Below are 19,667 nucleotides of genomic sequence, written 5' to 3'. Positions count from 1 at the left end.
GATGCACTTTTTGGTGACACATTTCCTTTAAGTGCTCCTTTGTTCTTTCCATTGTGTAGAACAATGCGTGTGTGATCTAAAATCTCCACAGGTCAGATTGATCTCAATGATAAAATTATTACCCAAGGGAATACATTGCGTTTGTGGTCATTAACCACTTCATTACCGGAGTGTTTATCCCCCTTACCAGACTAGTTTTTCAGTTGTAGCAATGCGTCTATCTAACTGCAAATAACTGATTGATTTTTGAGCCAGCCTACAGTACATGTATTTGATATTATTTTTCACGTGACACTTCAGGCCTTTCTTTTGTGCTAGTAGATGATGGATATAATATTAAAAATATATATATTTAAGGAACAAACTGAAAATTATGAAAAAAAATAAAAAAAAAATCCTTTCTTATCAATTTTTTTTCTAACTATTACAAAAGGTTTCAAGACAAAACATTTCTAAAAACCATTACCGTACGCTTGTACCCTAAAAATGGACGCTATTTTTGTAATTTGTCTACTGGCTGGGTCCGCCGCAAGACTTTAAAAGACTGGAGCGCTTTTTGGATTTTGGCAGCCTATTTTTCTATTGCTGGTTCTATAGCGCCGTACTGCCAGAAAAATCTTGTACAGCGCCAAAACACAACAAGTACCTTCAAAGTGACTTTTTTTTTATGTTATTCATCGTGTGGAAATTTAGACATTTTAAGGTTTTTATACATTTTTTTATTATTTATTTTTATTATTTATTTATTTATTTACTTTTTTAAGTGAATTAACCCCTTTCTGCCACAGTCAAGGCATGAATTAAGGTTAATTCCCAGCCTGCAGGCTGACATTTCATTTTCAGGCCAGCAGGTGGCTCTCTTACCTAACAAAAAGCACTCCCTGCCGGCTTTTAGATTTTACAATGTAATAGACGCTTGTAGCTGGATGCGTCTATTACTGCCTGACCGCTCCCGCTGGCCACGGCACACCTCCCTGGGACTGCAGCTGTCTAAATACAGCACGGTCACAGTGATCTGCGGCGGCACGATCGCGATGTAACCCAACGCTTTTATATGTCGGGTTACAGATAAGAGCCTACTGCCGCGACGTACAAAGTAGTGCGGCGGTAGGCAAGTGGTTAACATGGATCTATTTACAGGCTTGCTGCAAACAAAGGGCCCTTTACACGGGCCGACAATTCAACAGATTATTGCTAACGAGCATTACTATTAACTCTTGTTAGCGATGATCTTACGGTGTAAATGCACCGCCAATTACCCGATGAATGAGAAAAACGCTCGTTCATCAGGTAATTAAATCTTTTGTGTAGCACGACAGATCATAGTTTCCTGTGTAAAAATGGTCTGCTGCTGGGAAACAGCAAGACAGTATTGGGAAGAATGATGACATTAGTGATCTCTCCTCCTCGGAGCTGAAGGAGATCGTCTGCTGGTGATCAGCAGATTGTCGGGAAGGAATGCTCCATTCCCGACAGTCTGCTAGATCCTCGTTCCGTGTAAAGCAGGCATGCTCAACCTGCGGCCCTCCAGCTGTTGTAAAACTACAACTCCCACAATGCCCTGCTGTAGGCAGATAGCTGTAGCCTGTTTGGGCATGCTGGGAGTTGTAGTTTTGCAACAGCTGGAGGGCCGCAGGTTGAGCATGCCTGGTGTAAAGGGACCTTACATGAGGGGTCCTATCAGCAAGAAAATCCAATGGAATTTGGAAGCAACGTTTTCTGGAGCAGGAGGAGCTATATATAGGTTTGTGGGAAACGATTTAGTAAAGGTACGACCACACTGAGTTTTTTAATGAGTTTTTTTTTATGAGTTTTTGAGGCAGATCTGCCTGTTGGATTTTCAGCCAAAGCCAGAAGTATCAATTGTTCCTTTCTATTTCTAATTCTTTTTAAATCCACTTCTGGCTTTGGCTTTTGCCTGCAGGCAGATCTGCCGCCATTCTCTAAAACTTTTAGAGTATTTAATTCATTTAAAAATATCTGTACACAGGCCAACAGAGCAGGCAATTATCTGGAACAAACCTTTTCTTCCTGATAACTGTCTGCTTGTTGGAGGAGATGAAGACAAGCAATCGCTGCAGCAAGATCCAACTTCTCCCATGGAGAATCAATGTTTTTGGGCAGTAGATTGCTATTTACATAGCACAATATGCCGCCCAGAAATGACTGTTTTGGCATCTCCATTATCAATGCTTTCACCTGATGAACGAGTATTTGCTCGTTCATTGGGTGATCAGTGCACCTTTACACAGAGCAGTTATCAGCAGCAAACATGCCTAGGAATGCTCCTTCCCGATAGTTGCCCGCTTGTCAGCCAGTGTTAAGTGGTCTTTAGTGTGTATACACAGTCACTGATAAGACCACCCACATGGCTACTGAGCTCAGAAAGAGCAGAGATTTAAATAAATAAATTGCAGTATAGCCATGTATACAAGCTAAAAGACAAGCAGAAATATTGAGAAAGCTGAATATTTGAAACCTCTAGTGTTTTGTAATGTACTTAAAATTTACCTATTTAATTCACCTAAAAATGTGTGCTGACTAATCTCAAAATATATATTTCATAGGGAGTGGAGCTCCGTTTTTTCCTTTACCATCCATGCTCCAAATTCCTTGCCTCTCGTCCTCCAGCCATAGAGCTGAAGGATACAAATCTATATGTATGCAGCTGCTAATGAATGGAATTGACTAAAGAGAAATGTATTATGAAGTTCAGTGGGATCTGTCTACATTTGTTTTAAGCAAGCTCCCCCTAGTGGTGGCTGCAGGCAGCCAGAATTTGTTCCTGCTTTTTTCCTTAGACTTGCTCTAAGGGATGTTCCTTGTAATAAAAATAGATCTCTGACTTCTTTAAATGTGTCTTGAAATTGTAATAAGTAAGCATTGTTACCAAACTGTGAATTTCCTTCCATAGTGTTGGGAATCTTATATTGGACAAGACATCTATCGTCTGGTTGTGATCGATTTTCTGTTTGCACTGGTTGGTTCCTTCTTTGGAGAATTTCTAAGAAAGTAAGTCAGATGTCATTGTAGTATGTCAGTTTAGGATCCACTTTGGTATTATCAGTTTACTCAAGGGCATATATTTTGTAGGATTATTGGCACACGCTGCTGTAAATCATTGGGAATTCCCGAATTTGATATTGCAAGGAATGTTTTGGATCTAATTTATGCACAGACATTGGCCTGGTATGTATTCAAGTTCTTTATACATTAGATTAATATACACCAAGAATGTAAAGTGTATGGGGCATCCTGACTGTACCTCAATCACAGACGACAGGGGAGACAATAATTAGGCATGTTGGATTTTAACCCCTTAACGGTCAATGGCGTACATGTACGGCATTAAGGTGCAGAAGATGTATAGAATGTGCTCAGTGTGAGAGCTCACTCCATACATCATCTGCACCCTTACGCCGTTGCAGGTGCCAGCTGTATAATACAGCAGACTCCTGCTGGCAGTGAATGGGATCTGCAATGGCGCGGATCCTTGTAATTTAAACTCTCAGATGGCGCAGTCAATAGCAACTGTGATATTAGAGGGGCTCCAATTATTTTCCATGACAGCTGGCGATCTTGTAAAAGCTTCTTGAACTGTCATTTCCAGCTGCTTGAAAAGCCATGTTAAACCACCGTCTGACAAGCAGCCTGTGAAAATCCCATAGACTGCAATAGTATTCTATTGCAATCTATGGTACAATTGATCAGAAGATTGCATGTACAAGTCTCTTAACGTACTAAAAAATGTGACTTAAAAAATTAAAAAAGTTAAAAGAAAATTCATATCACTCCCCTTCCCAATTTTAATCATTTTAATTAAAAATAAATAAGCAATAAAAAACTGAATTAGATATCTCCGTGTCCAAAAATGTCCACACTATTAAAATATAACATTTTTTTCCTTTGCAGTGAAAAAAAAATAATGCACAATTTGCCATTTCTTGATCACCTTGACTCCGCCCCAAATAATTGGATAAAGAATTATCAGAAAGTTGTACACATTCCAGGATGCCCAGATATGTGTCTCCTCAAAGTAGCTATGCCCAGATATGCGCCCCCTCACGCTAGTTATGATAGATATGTGCTCCCTCACAGTAGTGATGCACAGATATGTGCTCCCTCACAGTAGTGATGCACAGATATGTGCCCCCTCACAGAAGCGATGCCCTGATACATGCCCCCTCACAGTAATATGCCCAGTTGTTCCCCGTCACAGTAATATGCCCAGATATGTGCCCCCTCACAGTAATGCCCTGATATGTGCCTCCTCACAGTAGTGATGCCCAGATATGTGCCCCCTCACAGTAATATGCTCAGGATTGTTCCCCCTCACAGTAGTTATGCCCTGATATGTGCCTCCTCACAGTAGCGATGCCAAGATATGTGCCCCCTCACAGTAATATGCCCAGGATTGCGCCCCTCACAGTAATATTCCCAATTGTGCCCCCTCACAGTAATATGCCCAGTATAGTGTCCCTTTAACAGAAAGTAAAAAATAAATAAAAAAAAAGGACATTCTCACCTGGTTCCCCAGCAGCAGGATACACATCGGCTGCTCTGGTCTGTGTAGGAGGAGGAGCAGAGGCTGACTTCCGGCTGACCCCGCCCCCTGCACAGACCAGCAGTGTGGAGCGCTGGCAGAAGGGAGGAATGATGGAGCAGGGAGCCAACTATTCTCTGCTTCATCATTACAGGCAACTGTCTCTGCTAAAGCAGGGACAGCTGCCTGAGAGCGGGAGATACCTCCCCCGCTCAAGGACCGCTGGACAGCCACTGAAATCCCGGAATTTCCCGCCGGATCCGGGGCGATTGAGAGCTGTGCCCTTATATGGCTATGCGAATGAAAATTATAAAAAGTCATGGCTTTTGACAGGTAGAAAGGAAAAAAAATAGAATGCAAAAACATAGCTTGGCCCGGTCCTTAAAGGGTTGGCCACTTTCTGGCTGCTTTTGACCAATTCGTATGTAAGATGACTATATGACGCTTACTAATATTACCTTTGTTTATTTTCGGTGCTGTTTGCTATATAAGTCATTTCCCAATGTTGAGCAAATCTTCTGTGCTGTCCACACAGGAGACCTGTCCATAAGATGGCCGGTGATGGAGGGTCATATGACCAGGCAAAAATATCTCCAGACACATCACTCATCCTTCACTCAAATACACCACATCTACCCTTGCAATGGTCAGAATTTAGTGAAGGTGTAGTCTATTTGAATGGAGGAGGCCGAGTGATTTTCCTGGTCACATGATCCTCCATCAGCAGCCATTTTATGGACAGAAACTCTGTGTGGACTGCACAAAAGACTTGAGCAACAATGGAGGCTACCTTATGAGATATAAGAAATGCCTTATAGTAAGTGCCTTATAATTATCTCACAAAAGCATTGATCAAGAGAAGCCTGAATGTGGCCAACTCCTTTAAGAGGTTACGGTGCCTGTTTTTTTTGTGGCAGGACATAAGAAGTGTCTAGCAGTAGCTTAAAATAAACAGGCATGTTTGGCCAAGCCAAGCTTGCATGTTTAAAAGGAGGTCAGGGGTGCAGGGGCGTAACTACCATAGCGGCAAACCATGTGACTGCTATGGGGCCCAGTCTTAGTTGGGATTATCTCCTCTTCTACTGGAGGTGAAAATTTGGTCAGGACTCTACACTCTAAAGCAGGGATCCTCAAACTGCGGCCCTCTAGCTGTTGCAAAACTACAACTCCCAGCATGCCCGAACAGCTTACAGGTATCAGCCTACAGCAGGGCATTGTGGGAGTTGTCGTTTTACAACAGCTGGAGGGCTGCGGTTTGTGGATGCCTGCTCTAAAGGAACAACTTTTTGCAAATGAGGCAGTGGAAAAATGTCCCAAGGGTCATTAAAAATGGGTTTAGGCTGGGGGTGGGGTGGGGGTGGGGGGGGCATGGTTTGATCCTTGCTATGAGGCCCTTAATTCTCTAAGTACACCACTGCAGGGATGATAAATTACAGACGTCTTATGGGTATGGTTAACTTTGATGTAACTGTCTATGTATGAGAACATTATATGCTGGTAAAAAAAAAATGGACTTCAAATATCAGATCAGATCATCAATGCAGAATAGGCTAACCTGAATATACAGTAAATGGACACAAAACCAGAAGAGGCAATGCCATATTGAAAATGTATAAAAAATAACTTCAATGCTATTCAAAGCAAATTTGCAAAAGACTTAGAGAGTCCTGATATATAGTATTTTCCTTCTTTCACAGGATTGGAATCTTCTTCTCTCCTTTGCTACCAATAATTCAGATGATCAAACTTTTCATAATATTTTATGTTAAAAAGGTAATAGATTTAAATTCAATGTGTTATAAATATATTTTTCTAAAATAAGTCCACCACAATAGAACGCAGCCAGTATGCTGTATAAAGACATCACAGCATTAGAACTCAGCCTATGAGTAAACTATAGTGACATTATAACGACCGTATATTGGTCCCTTTTTCGATCCGCATTTTTGGCGGATCAAACCCTTTCATTTCTATGGGGTCGCAATAAATGCAGACAGCACATGGATGTCATCCATGTGCTGTCTGCATCCACGAGGCCGAATGTCTGACTTAAAAAAAAAAAAGAGAATGTCCTATTCTTGTCTCTTTTGTGGACAGGAATAGTATTTTTTACAATAGGGCGGGACAGGAAAGAGTGAGACTCTCATGGCTGGTATCTGTGGTTGGCGAATCCATAGTTTGCAGACCACAAAACATATATTGTCGTGAGTATGAGGCCTAAGGCTAGCTTCACACTAGCACTTGGCATTCGGCAGGGAACATCCTCCCGTATCTGTCTCTCTGCTCGTAGCGGTTTTCTTCAGGCCAATTCCTGGCATATTTGCCAGGTTACGGCTAGATCTCTGACGATCCCCATTATAGTGAATGAGGCTGGATGGTGACGTTTAAGCTTCGGGCAATGCCAGAACAGCCTGCCGGCTCCTAAACGCTAGTGTGAAACTAGCCTAAAACTCACCATTGGAGAACACAAATCATCAATACTAAATACAGACTAGTAATAAAGGCAAACACTGTGGGGGAGATTTATTAAAGACCGTCCTGTGCATCATAAATTAGGGGCATGTCCGGCAGTCCGTGTGCCAGAATGAAATCTACGGCAGGTCATAGCTGCTGTAGTTGAATTGGCTCAGAAGCGGGAGACCAACAAATTAGAAGTCACTGTCTAAATGCCAGGCACATATTTGAATTTTCTCACTGTCTAGGTAAGCCTGATGATGAACTGCATTCCACCACGGAGAGCCTGGAGAGCATCCCAGATGACCACAATCTTCATTTTACTCCTCTTTTTCCCATCATTTGCTGAAGTCCTCTGTGTCATTGGGGTCACTTTGTGGAGGTAAAGACTAGAGATAACTGCTTGTCTAATCAAACTGAAACCATTTCTTACCATGTCTTTTCAAGGAAAAAGTGTCATTTTCTTGAGGCAGAGAAGCTCTCCCGAGGTTGTCCCAAAATCACCATTTCTCATGTATCCATGGGTTTGGTGATGAAATATCGGATCCCTAGGGGCCCCACCACTGGAACACTAATAATTGTTAGAACTGGGGTCCTAAGCCACCCGTACTTCCTTTCTTGCAATATTTTGAAATGGACACACCACACATGCTTGACCGCCACTCCATTCCTATATGTCCTCACTACAGTCATGTAGTGGGAAGGAATAGGGGCTCGGGATCCTGTTCTATTGACTTGTGCCAGTAATGTGGCTCCCAGTGATGAGCCATTTGTGAATAGGTGAAGAATAAGAATTGTAGGGCAGCAACATTAAGGTTAAACTAATGTGTTCTAAACTCATCCTGAGGTTTAGAACATTGTATACTCTGCCTCTGCATCCAGCTTAGAGGAAGATCTAGAGAGAATTATAAGGAGAGCCCTGCCAGTCACTTGTAGAGCTGAGAATACTCCCCGCAACCCTAGCAGCACATGGCCATGCTCCTCCCAAATGTCCTTTTTAGCAGAAACTGAGGCACAGCATACCACCCACAGATTTTTTTTTTTATGGTTGCTGAACCCCTGGACCAGACCACTTATTTATTGACGCTTGAATATTACAGGCCTAAACCTTCTGGGGGAGATCTGATTTACTCCCTAATATGGACCTCAATTTTCTAAAAAACATCTGTCTAAAAAGTGTTGCAAAGTGGCCTTGTTTGGTGCACTTTTTCTGACATGCTCAGCAAGGGGTGGGTCTTGGTGGAACTTCACTGGAAAGGAGGAGGGGCATACAATGCACCATTGTGCGCAATAGTTTTGGCATAGAAAATCTGTCTCAAAGTAAGCCAACCAATGCTTGGTCACAGAAAACTGTCTCTTCCCAGATTTATCATCCAGCCTGAGCCCCTCTGATAAATCTGGTGCAGGTCAAGAAAGTCTGTCTAAGCTTATGCCCTCCACAGGATTAGTACATTTGGGCTAATGTTTAGAGCTCGCAACATTGGATTATACATTTGATTGGGAAGATCAATCTCATAGAATTGCATGCCTGTCACGATCTGTGTGGGGGAAAAACTCCACACTAATCACAGGAGGGAAGGGGAACAGTAACTGGGCCTGGAAACTAGGGAAGGAACAGGTCACCGCCTAAACAACCCTAACCCAGGCCCTAACTACCTATCAATATGAATAGACCTTGAAGGTAGGAATATTCATATGCTGTATACCTAGGCCCTTATATCCCTATAAGGCCCTGGAATGAGGTTAGGACTAGAGACAACCCATTCCTCCCCAGATGTTCGAATGGAAGTCTCTGTCTCAGGTCCAGATACAAACAACAGGGAATATAACAAACACAAAACAAATTGGCAACTCCAGAAGCACCACAGAGTACAACCGACCAGCTAGTTAGAAGGCAGGAAGAAAATCTATAAGGCCCCATGCACACGGCCGTTGTTCACGGCCGTGTGCGGGCCGTGGAACCGCGGCCTGGATCCCTCCTGAGAGCAGGAGCGCCATGCGTCACTGGTTGCTATGACGCCGTGCGCTCCCTGCTGCCGCCGCAATACAGTAATACACTGGTATGATCTATACCAGTGTATTACTGTACTGTGCCGGCAGCAGGGAGCGCACGGCGTCATAGCAACCAGTGACGCCGTGCGCTCCTGCTCTCAGGAGGGATCTAGGCCGCGGTTCCACGGCCCGCACACGGCTGTGAACAACGGCCGTGTGCATGGGGCCTAAACCGCACCTTCAAGAGTGAGAAGCGGCTACTTATGGGAAAAGTAAATTACTAACAAGCAACACCTGAAGAAAGGGGTGTGGCATTCATCAAAACACAGACACAATAAGATCCACAGTGAACTTGTCAATTTAACCCAAGAGTTGCCAGTCTCTCCGATCTCCTGGTACCTGCCACGGGAACGTCCATGACAATGCCATGCTGTTCATTATTTCATAGTGAAATTTTAAATCAAAGTATTTCATGAGGGATCCATATTTCCAACACCGTCATTTTGCCTACCGTATGTCATCATACGGAGGCAACTTTGGGGTACAGAAAGTTTGTAAAGTCAAACAGTATTTTCCTTTATGATTGAGGCTCTGTGAAGTCACACTTTAGTGGTTCTCAGTGTTTGTTGCTGATGGTTAGGCCTCATGCACATGATCGTATCCAGTGTCCTGTCCACATCTTTTGCAGCTCCATTCTGCAAAAAATCCGATCTGCAAAAAATGCCGACCGAACACACCGTTGTCTGTATAAGGCCTAAGATTGAGCGTACAATTAAAATATAATGGGAAAAGTGATACAATAGATACATAAAGTACAGAATGATGTGAAAACAATAGCTAGTTGAGGGCAGAGGTGTATGTGAACAGGTCAGGATGGATATATTTGATATTCTTGGTAGTGAGCTGCACAGAATAGATGCAACATGGGAAAAGTTCTGCAGACTGGAGTGATGGTATGTAAGGCCCCTTTCACACGGGCGAGAGTTTCGCAAGGGTGCAATGCGTGAAGTGAACGCATTGCACCCGCACTGAATCCGGACCCATTCATTTCTATGGGGCTGTGCAGATGAGCTTTGATTTTCACGCATCACTTGTGCGTTGCGTGAAAATCACAGCATGCTCTATATTGTGCGTTTTCCACGCAACGCAGGCCCCATAGAAGCGAATGGGGCTGCATGAAAATCGCAAGCATCCGCAAGCAAGTGCAGATGCGGTGCGATTTTCACGCACGGTTGCTAGGAGACGATCGGGATGGAGACCTGATCATTATTATTTTCCCTTATAACATGGCTATAAGGGAAAATAATAGCATTTTGAATACAGAATGCATAGTACAATAGGGCTGGAGGGGTTAAAATAAATAAATAAATAATTTAACTCACCTTAATTCACTTGTTCGCACAGCCCAGCTTCTCTTCTGTCTTCATCTTTGCTGTGCACAAGAAAAGGACCTGTGGTGACGTCACTACGGTCATCACATGGTCCGTCACATGATCCATCACCATGGTAAAAGATCATGTGATGAGCGCAGTGACGTCATCAAAGGTCCTATTCCTCAAAGAAGAAGACAGAAGAGAAGCTGGGCTGCGCCAACAAGTGGATTAAAGTGAGTTAAAATTATTATTATTTTTTTTAACCCCTCCAGCCTTATTGTACTATGCATTCTGTATTAAGAATGCTATTATTTTCCCTTATAACGATGTTATAAGGGAAAATAATACAATCTACATAACACCTAACCCAAACCCGAACTTCTGTGAAGAAGCCTGGGTTCGGGTTTGGGTACCAAACATGCCGATTTTTCTCACGCGCATGCAAAACGCATTACAATGTTTTGTACTCGCGCAGAAAAATCACGCATTTTCCTGCGATGAACCCGCATCTTATCCGGGCCCAAAACATGATGCCCATGTGAAAGAGGCCTAAAAAAGAGAATATGAGAGGATAAGTCATATGACATGTGTGGGTTGGTAGATGTACTGTAGATGAGAGCAGAGATGCATGATGGTGCAGCATGAAAGAGAGTTTTTGAACATTTGGGGGGGAAGTAATTTAGAATTTACCACTTTTTGATTTAGGCCGTTGCATTTAGCGATGCTTGGCTTGATGGCTCTTCTAAAGCTCCTTGTTTCTGATTTCAGACGGAAGCCTTCACAGATGTGTGGACCTTTCCGGACTCTGCCTACTATTTACGACTCAGTTGATGAATGGATAAAGTCTATAAGTGTTTTTGAAAATGCAAAATGGGTCGCGTGGATTTACAACAACCTGGTTGAAAGTGTCCTCTTCTTTTACATCCTCACCCTGATTGTATTGTAAGTATAAATGTGTGTTTAAATCTTATAGCGTCACTAACACTCCAGTCTTAGGTTGAATTCACATGACTGTATGTATTTTGTGATCCCCAAAAAGAAACAGATGACGTCCGTGTTTTTTGCTGACCCATTGTCCGCAAAACGAACAAGAATAGGACCTTTTATCTTTTTTTGTGTCACTGTGGAACGGACATATGGATGCGGACAGCACACGGTGTGGTGCCCAGTTTTTTTTTTAAATGAATGGGTCTGCAATCCGCATCCAATCTGCAAAGTCAAAGCAAGGCATAAGCTGTGTGTTATTTCATGTTTGGCTGATAAATCATTGTACTAAAAATGAAAAGAAAGATGATACTAGTGAGGACACAACTACAATAAATCTAGACAGGTCCTCAAGAATATCCAGTCACTGAATGGTGACAAGGTATAACATAAGAAACCTCACGCAAATATTTATTAGGCTACCCTTCCACTGTCATATGCAAGCCTCCAATATGCAGGCCCTGTCACAAGGAAATTCACTGTTAAACCAATGAACAATGTCTGTAGGGCTAGCTCAGCTGAATACAATGATACTTTTCACTTAGCCATATCTGGAGAAAATGTACTTTTAATCCATATTCAAATGAGAAGTTAAGTGCACCGGGCGCTGTCCCAAGGTACTCCCTTTCTCCTTCTGCTTCCTCCTCAAGCTCCTCCCTTTCCTTAATAGACAGTCATCTCACCGGGGTCTGACCAGTTTGACAGTCCACTGGACATAGGTGATAAGTATGACTATTGTGAACTGTATTTTTTGGTTATGAATGGAGTGGATGGATTGAGTTTATGGCGTGGTCTTAAAGGAGTTGTGCAGGGAGTATATATTGATGACCTATCCTCAGGATAGGTGATCAATATCTGATTAGTGGGGGTTCGAGACCCGGCACCCTTGCTGATCAGCAGTTTGAAGAGGCGACGGAACTTCATGTGAGCGCTGCTTCCTGTTCATTAGACTGCAGATCGTCTCGGAAGTGCAGTGTAATGACAAGTACTTGTTCCATTCACTTGAATACAGCGAGTACTTGTAATTACACTACGCCGCCGCTCCACAGGAGACTACATGTAGTATAGAGACCAGGAAGCAAGCACGGTCTCCTCTTCAAACAGCTGATTGGCGGGGGTGCTGGGTGTCTGAGGTCATCGATATATACTGCCTGCACAAGCCCATCAATTTGTACATATAAATATACTGAGCAGAGCGAGCAGTATGTGTATCACACGTGACGTCTCACAAATCTTTTTCTGTTATGATACAGAATAATTTCATATCTTTACTGGCAAATCGTCCAAGGGCGGAAGGTAATGGTGAAGCTGCTGTTCACGCAAATAGCAAATGTAAGTGTACATGTTGGCAAACTTATCTGCTTTCCCTATGCATTCCAAATAAAAAGGGAGTCATTTATTAAGACCGGGGTTTTAGACGCGGGTCTTAATAACCCATGCACTGGCAGTGGATCCGCCAAAGTTATGTAGAGGTGCCGGCCTCTACATAACTTCGGCGCATCCACCGCCAGTCTAAATCTACACCAGGTTCCTTGCTGGCGTAGATTTAAAAAAATTTCTATGCCTAAAACAGGCATAGAAAATGATAAATGAGACGGGCCTAGTGGCCTGCCCCCCTTCCCTGCCCACGTGATGCCCCCTTTTTTAGACCTGCCGCGAGCGGGGAAAAGTCGCAGTTTGTGGCACAAATAACCTTTGCGCCGAAATCTGCGACAGATATATGCCAGAAAACTGGCATATATCAGTTAGTAAACGACCCCCAAAGTGTCTATAAACTATAACTTATAATAGCTGCATAAAGTTGCTCTAAAGCCATTGGATTGACAGGATATTACCATTTAAAGGCTGTGGACACCTTTGAGGATTTTTTTTTATGATTGCATTTTATTAATTTTGGGCTAAAAATAATTCTTTAAATGAGTCTTTATTAAAAATGTTACACCGTTTTTTAGATACAATGGTTAAAAAAGATTATCGCTTCTCTTATCTCTGATATCTTGACCTTAGAAACACCCATTTAAGCCATTTAAGTGTAGCTATAATAAGTGTTTATGAGGTCAGGAGTTCAGAGACAAGGCTTCACATGAGTAGGGTTGTCACGATACCAAATTTTTTTTTCGATTTCAATACCATAAAAAAGTATTGTGATACTCGATAAATAAACACCAAAAAAGCCACATACATTCCACATTTTATGGAACGTCTGGCCCATATTAGAACAGTCCTATCCTATTTTTAGGGGGGACAAAGGGTGACAATTTTTTTTTTTGTGCTACAGGAGTTCATTTTACATCATATTCATTTTATGTGTAAAATTGGGAAAGAGGGCTATTTAAACTTTTAGTATTTTTTTTTACTGTTTATTTACTAACTATTAGTCCCCTTAGGGGGCTAGAACCCTTGTCCTATTCACTCTAATAGAGATCTATTAGGGTGAATAGGACTTTACACTGTCCCTGCTGCCCTGTGCTTTGTGCAGATGGCAGCAGGGAGATTACCATGGCAGCCAAGGCTTCAGTAGTGTCCTGGCTGCCATGATAACCGATCGGAGCCCCGCGATTTCACTGCTGGGGCTCAGATCGGAAGCTGCCACCAATGAAGAGTTGGGGAAGTGACCCTGTGGCCGCTGCACCACCAATGAAAATAATACTGGGTTTGAGGGGGGTTGCACTGTGCCACCAATGAATATAATTAACCAAAGTGTAGGGTGCTGGTATGTGATACCACTGCCGGCACCCGGCCTCTATAACAGGGCGCTGTGATCCCTGTCAATTAACCCCTCAGGTGCGATACCTGAGTAGTTATTTGCCGCGGTTCACGAGATTGCATGCCCTGTTATTGAGGCTGAGTGCCGGATATATGATACCGCCTCCGGCACCTGCAGCCTACACTTGAATTAATGTGTTAACTATATGCATTGGTGGCACAGTGGCCACAGCCCCTCCTCTCCTCCTCAGTACTATGTTTTCAATGGTGGCAGTGGCACAGTGGGGAGGGAGGGACTAACTCCTTCTCCACTGTGCTGCTGAAGAGAACATGGCGTGCACTGAGAGCGGCATGTGCCACGGTCTCTAACAGATACTAGGCTGTGCAGCAGCGCAGCCTAGTATCGGAAGATAGTAAAACCCGGTATCGTATCGTTCGATACCTGGTGCAACTCTACACATGAGCCGTCAGCGGACAGAACTCAGGAGGGACAGTATGCAAATAGACAGATTTTTAGCTGCATTTATCAGAAAAACTACTAAATGTTTAATAAACACCAAATTAAGAAATTATTTATAGCCCAAAATGAGTAAGATGCAATTTATTTTAAAAAATTACCCCGAAGGTGCGTATAGCCATTAAAGCAACAAAAAAATAAAATCACAAAGGCACACATTTACTGCACCTACATCTTGTTGTAAAATATGTAATTTTGTCACTTTTGTGGTGCAAAATGTTGCATCAAGTTTTAGGCCCCTTTCACACAGGCGAGTCCAATGCGTGACGTGAACGCATAGCACCCGCACTGAATCCTGACCCATTCATTTCAATGGGTCTGTGTACATGAGCGTTTTTTTTTCACGCATCAGTTCTGCATTGCGTGAAAAATGCATATGTTCTGCGTTTTTCACGCAGCCCTGGCCCCATAGAAGCAAATGGGGCTTTAGTGAAAAACGCATTGCATCTGGAAGCAAGTGTGGATGCAATGCGTTTTTCACTGATGGTAGCTAAGAGATGTTGTTTGTAAACCTTCCATTTTTTATCACGTGTGTGAAAAACGATTCAAAACACATTGCACTCTAGCGGAAAAAACTCAACAACTGAACACAATCAGTTGCGCAAATAGCAGTGCAGAATACAGAGTTCAAACGGTCGGTGCCCGTGTTTTGCTGACCGCTATTTGCAGTCCACAACAAGGGCACAGTGACCGTGTGAATGGGCCCTGACTTTCCAACTTTATTTCACCATTCCTCTTGTCAAAGAGGTGTGTCTGGCACTACCAGCCCTAAATGGACAGTGTCAGTCTGTGCAGGGACACCCCCCTAACTGGTAACACTCAGTTGTCAGTTGTCATGAGAACAGATGCTTCTGAATTGCCATTTTATGTGGAATACAATTATTTACTAAAACAGGCAAAGGTAAAATGAGTCTCTGCCAAATCATCCTTTCAGTTTTGAAGAATGTCTGTAATCTTGGACAATGCAGAGAAACAAGTGGATGTGGCAAAGTATATAGCATTGTATATAGGCATGAAGAAGTATTGCGGTTTTTCAAATAATGGTTATTCCTTGTATAATAAAAAGCTATACACTTTTCCAATATATTGTACTTTGTGTCCTGTCCTATCTATCTATCTATCTATCTATCTATCTATCTATCTATTATATTCTATTTGAAGTCTTTCTGCCTGTCTATTGGTCAGTTTGTCTATGATTTATCAGCAATATCTGTATTATTACTTTTGTAGGAAGGCAAAGATAAATCATTTCTGCTTAAAGAACTTCGGAAATCAAAGAGACAAGATGAAGGAAATCGTGGTGCACCGCATCAGATGTCACAAAGACAGGTTATTTTTCCAAAAATATGTGCCCCCATATCTTTACACCCTTTTAGGAAGAAAAAAAAATGAAAATATTTTCAGTGACCATAGACTCAAACATTTTTTTCATGGATTAGGTGAACATTTCTATGCTGGAAATATGACAACACATTTACAATGTTTTATGAAGTTTAAAGCTTTCTTTTATTTTCTCTTGTATCCTTTAATAAATGCCCTACTAATCTGCTTTAAACATTTTAGGTTCAGCAGTCACAAGGAAGCGAAGATCAGCAGCATGAGCAGATAGGTCGTGGTAAGTAAGAAATGTGCAAGAATGTATATATTTTTAAAGTGTAGGTCCACCTTTAAGCTTCTGGTCTTGTTTAAAAACTTAGATTGCCAGCTTTCAAACAAGACACCCATCTCTATCTTCTAAAGATAGAGCTCATTCATTAAGACCGGTGATTTACATGCCGGTTTTAATTGTCTCTGCACTGCTGAAGGAAGCACCAAAGTTATGTGGAGGCACAGGCCCCTACATAAACAGGTGCTTCCTCCAGCAGGCCGTGCAACAAACTTAAATCTACACTAGCTCCTTTGCTGGCGGAAATAATGAATGAGACAAGATTGCTGGCCTGTCCTCTTTCCCACCCATGCCACACACCCTTTCACAGATTTTGTTGAAAAAGTGGTGTACATCAGCTAATAAATGAGCCCCTTTTTATCTAGCAGTGTAATTACTGATTGTGGTCATCGGGGCCTCCAGAATGCCAGAGTGCTCCTTGATGTAGTGTAGGAGGCATTGCTAGTAACCGTCAACAAGTTGAGGGCAGGCTTGATGTCTCCTTTCAGATAAGCAGAGGCTTTCTTAATAAATTATAATTCTTTCCTAAAGAATTACATAATACAGTAATGGCATTGGCACTCCTTTTTTTTTGTTAAATACAGCCACCCCTCAGAGAAGTAAACAACAGACATTTATATACAGCTTTTATTTACTGCAATAATACACCTGTCTCCTCCTAGTGGTGGCTGCAGGAATGTAGAATTTTATTATTTAACGCCCTAATAACTATACAATTATGCTCAGCCTTTTTTTTAAATGACCAAACAGTTCAGCCTAAGCAGAGCTTGGACAGCAGAGTAAGGGTCCATTCACACGTCCGTTCACAATGTCTGATTTTTTTCAGGACCCATTGAAAATGAATGGGTCCAGATCTGGTCCAGATCTGTTCCGCAAAAAACGGAACAGATCAGGAAAGAAACAACGGACGTGTGAATGGACCCTTAGGGTGATGTCTGATTTAAACCTTCTTATCTCCAGCTCTTTAGAAGATAGAGATATGTGTCTTGTTTGAAAGCTGATGATCTAAACTTTTAAACAAGACCAGAATTTCAGCACTGTCTCCTCTAGATCTGGAAATACAGCCTTTAGAAATCAGGTTGGAAATGATAGCAGCTCTAAGGGTTAAATCTCCTGATAATGGAAATAATGCTGTTATTTTGGTTCTGTTTTAAAGCTAAGATTGCCAGCTTTCAAACAAGACCAGGCCAATATCTTTATCTTCAACAGAGGCTAGAGGGGGGGGGGGGGGGGGGGGGGGGCGTGCAGTAGGGGAGCTAAAAGCCTGCAAGAGGAGAGGAAAAAGATTCTCTAGACTGTTAACTATTATCAATAGAGAGTGATCTTATACGTTAGCCCTGTTAGAAAAAAATTCTGGATCTTGCAATGCAAACTACATAAATTTAGTATCATCATAATTGTACTGACCTATAGGATAAAGTTACCATGTTATTTATACCACAATAAATCCCTCAAAGTAATGTTAAAATTTCTTTTTTTTTTTTTTTATCTTCCTCTAAAAATAAAGAAAAATTATTTAATACACTACATGTACTCCAATATGGTTTAAAAATTACAACTTGTCCCACAAAATTCAAGTTCTCATATAGGTAAATTGAGAAAAAATGTAAAAGTTCTGATCGCTAGAACACAGAGGGGGAAAATGTTACTTGTCCCTAAGGTTTAAATTAGTGACTAATGGGTTAAAATGCACTTTGGGTACCCGAGTTGTGCACCAACTAGATTTACTTTAGACATAAACTTTAGATATAAATTCAAATATAAATGTTAAATATAAGTTAATGGTGTATTGCCATGGGTATTATCGTGATGGCATGTCCCTAGGATATACTGTGACTTTATGATCATGGGGGTCGGACCTCTGAGACCCTCCACCATACTAAGAATTAGGGACCTGAAGCACTGATTAGCTTCTTCTAAGTTTTCTGTGCTATGGTAGTCAAGTAACTTCCACAGAATCCAACTTTAGAAAGCCTTGGTGATCAGCTGTTGTCTGCCTGTTTCTCAGCTTTCACATGTCAGTTCTTCAGGAGTCTATTTTATTCTTACAGAGTCCAGACCTCCAAGTAGTGGTGGCACCAATGCCTTGGAACTTGCTGTGAGGGCTAGGCAGCAAATGGAAGAAAGTTCTCCCATGGAAAATGAAAGAGCCGTCAATGATAGTGCTGAACCTTCAGATACCATAGCAATGATTATGAGGGCAAGGCAACAGGCTGAATATGAGGAACAGCAAGCAGGGTATGGAGAACAAGGTAGAGATGCAATGGAGATGGAGATAAGAGCAAGACAACAGGGTGAATATGAGGAAGAGTCACAGAACCGTGGAGAACAGTCTCAAGACTCTGATATACAACAACCACGGCATCGCAGAAGTCAATCCGATGCCAGACAAATGGAAGGTTATGAAGCACAACGGCCTTGGAGTCAGACAAGAGCAGATGCCTTCTCAATGGCTATGAGAGCCAGACAACAAGCAGAACTGGATCAGTAGATCTTTAGGGTATTTTCAGACGTAGGATTTTGGGTGCAAGTTTCAGAGCGGATTCAGTGGGAAAACTGGGCTGAATCTGAATTGTTTTCAAAAGGCGGCTGCACTGGTTTTTGCCATGTGGTAGAACAGAACAGTGGTTTCTGCCTTGTGATACAGGCACATTTTGCACAATCAGAATCCACCGTGTGAACTTGCCCTTACTGTGAGAAGACCCTGATTCAAGTCTGATCTAAGAATCATCAAATTTTGCACACATAAGATTATTTTACATGCTTACAATGGAGGACAATATGTTCAGTGAAGTTAACTGATGTAAGATATTCACTTAATAAAAACGTATTTCACCCTAAATAGTCAATACGTAGAGAGATACAACAGTTTATAACATATGTTAAATATGACTAAAAATACGCAAGGTTACTATATTATTTATTAAATGTGAGTCTTCTGAATGCCGATCCTGGTGCATCTCTTTTATCTCTCCTGTATTTATTTGCAACGACCTATCTTATTGTTACTCCTTCTTTGCATGTCTTGATTATCATCCCTTTTCTCTTTCTTCCACTTTGTGGAAACATTTTTGGAGAAATAACACGAGGGATGTCCTTTTCCAGCCAAGGTACACCCAGCCGTAAGACTCTATACTTTAGCAGCCTGGTGGATCCCCTGCAGCAAAGTCCAGATCCCTGTACAGGCGTTAAAGGTTGATTACTAGGAGTGTTACTTAGATAATGCCTTTAGGAGAAACCCCAAGCCAATACTGCACAAATAAGACAGAGGATCCGCATCCGCTCTGTAACTGGTACTAACCAGACCATGTTACAGTATGTTATGTCTCAGTCCACTGCATTAGTATCCATCCCACCAGATTTCCATTGCTTTCTGATAACCACAATGGTATCGAAACCTGACAAACCCATTAGATGTCAGTGTAATCCATG

The 19,667-nt window shown here is 42.0% G+C and overlaps 1 protein-coding gene across 1 annotated transcript in view; it reads left to right on the top strand.

Moving 5' to 3' along the window:
- The window catches only part of TMC5 (transmembrane channel like 5), a 106,261-nt gene extending 87,128 nt beyond the window's left edge, over positions 1-19,133 (top strand). Inside the window, exons 14-22 of the mRNA XM_044304094.1 lie at positions 2,915-3,012; positions 3,094-3,189; positions 6,241-6,316; positions 7,246-7,379; positions 11,131-11,304; positions 12,600-12,678; positions 15,800-15,898; positions 16,133-16,184; positions 18,287-19,133. Of these exons, the coding sequence (XP_044160029.1) occupies positions 2,915-3,012; positions 3,094-3,189; positions 6,241-6,316; positions 7,246-7,379; positions 11,131-11,304; positions 12,600-12,678; positions 15,800-15,898; positions 16,133-16,184; positions 18,287-18,726 (1,248 nt within the window). The 3' untranslated portion in view covers positions 18,727-19,133. The remainder of the gene's footprint in view (positions 1-2,914; positions 3,013-3,093; positions 3,190-6,240; positions 6,317-7,245; positions 7,380-11,130; positions 11,305-12,599; positions 12,679-15,799; positions 15,899-16,132; positions 16,185-18,286) is intronic.
- Positions 19,134-19,667: the final 534 nt, after the last annotated feature.

Source organism: Bufo gargarizans, chromosome 8 (assembly GCF_014858855.1).
Source record: "Bufo gargarizans isolate SCDJY-AF-19 chromosome 8, ASM1485885v1, whole genome shotgun sequence".
In the NCBI taxonomy this organism is placed as follows: Eukaryota; Metazoa; Chordata; class Amphibia; order Anura; family Bufonidae; genus Bufo; species Bufo gargarizans.
This window is presented reverse-complemented; position numbering and strand designations above follow the sequence as displayed.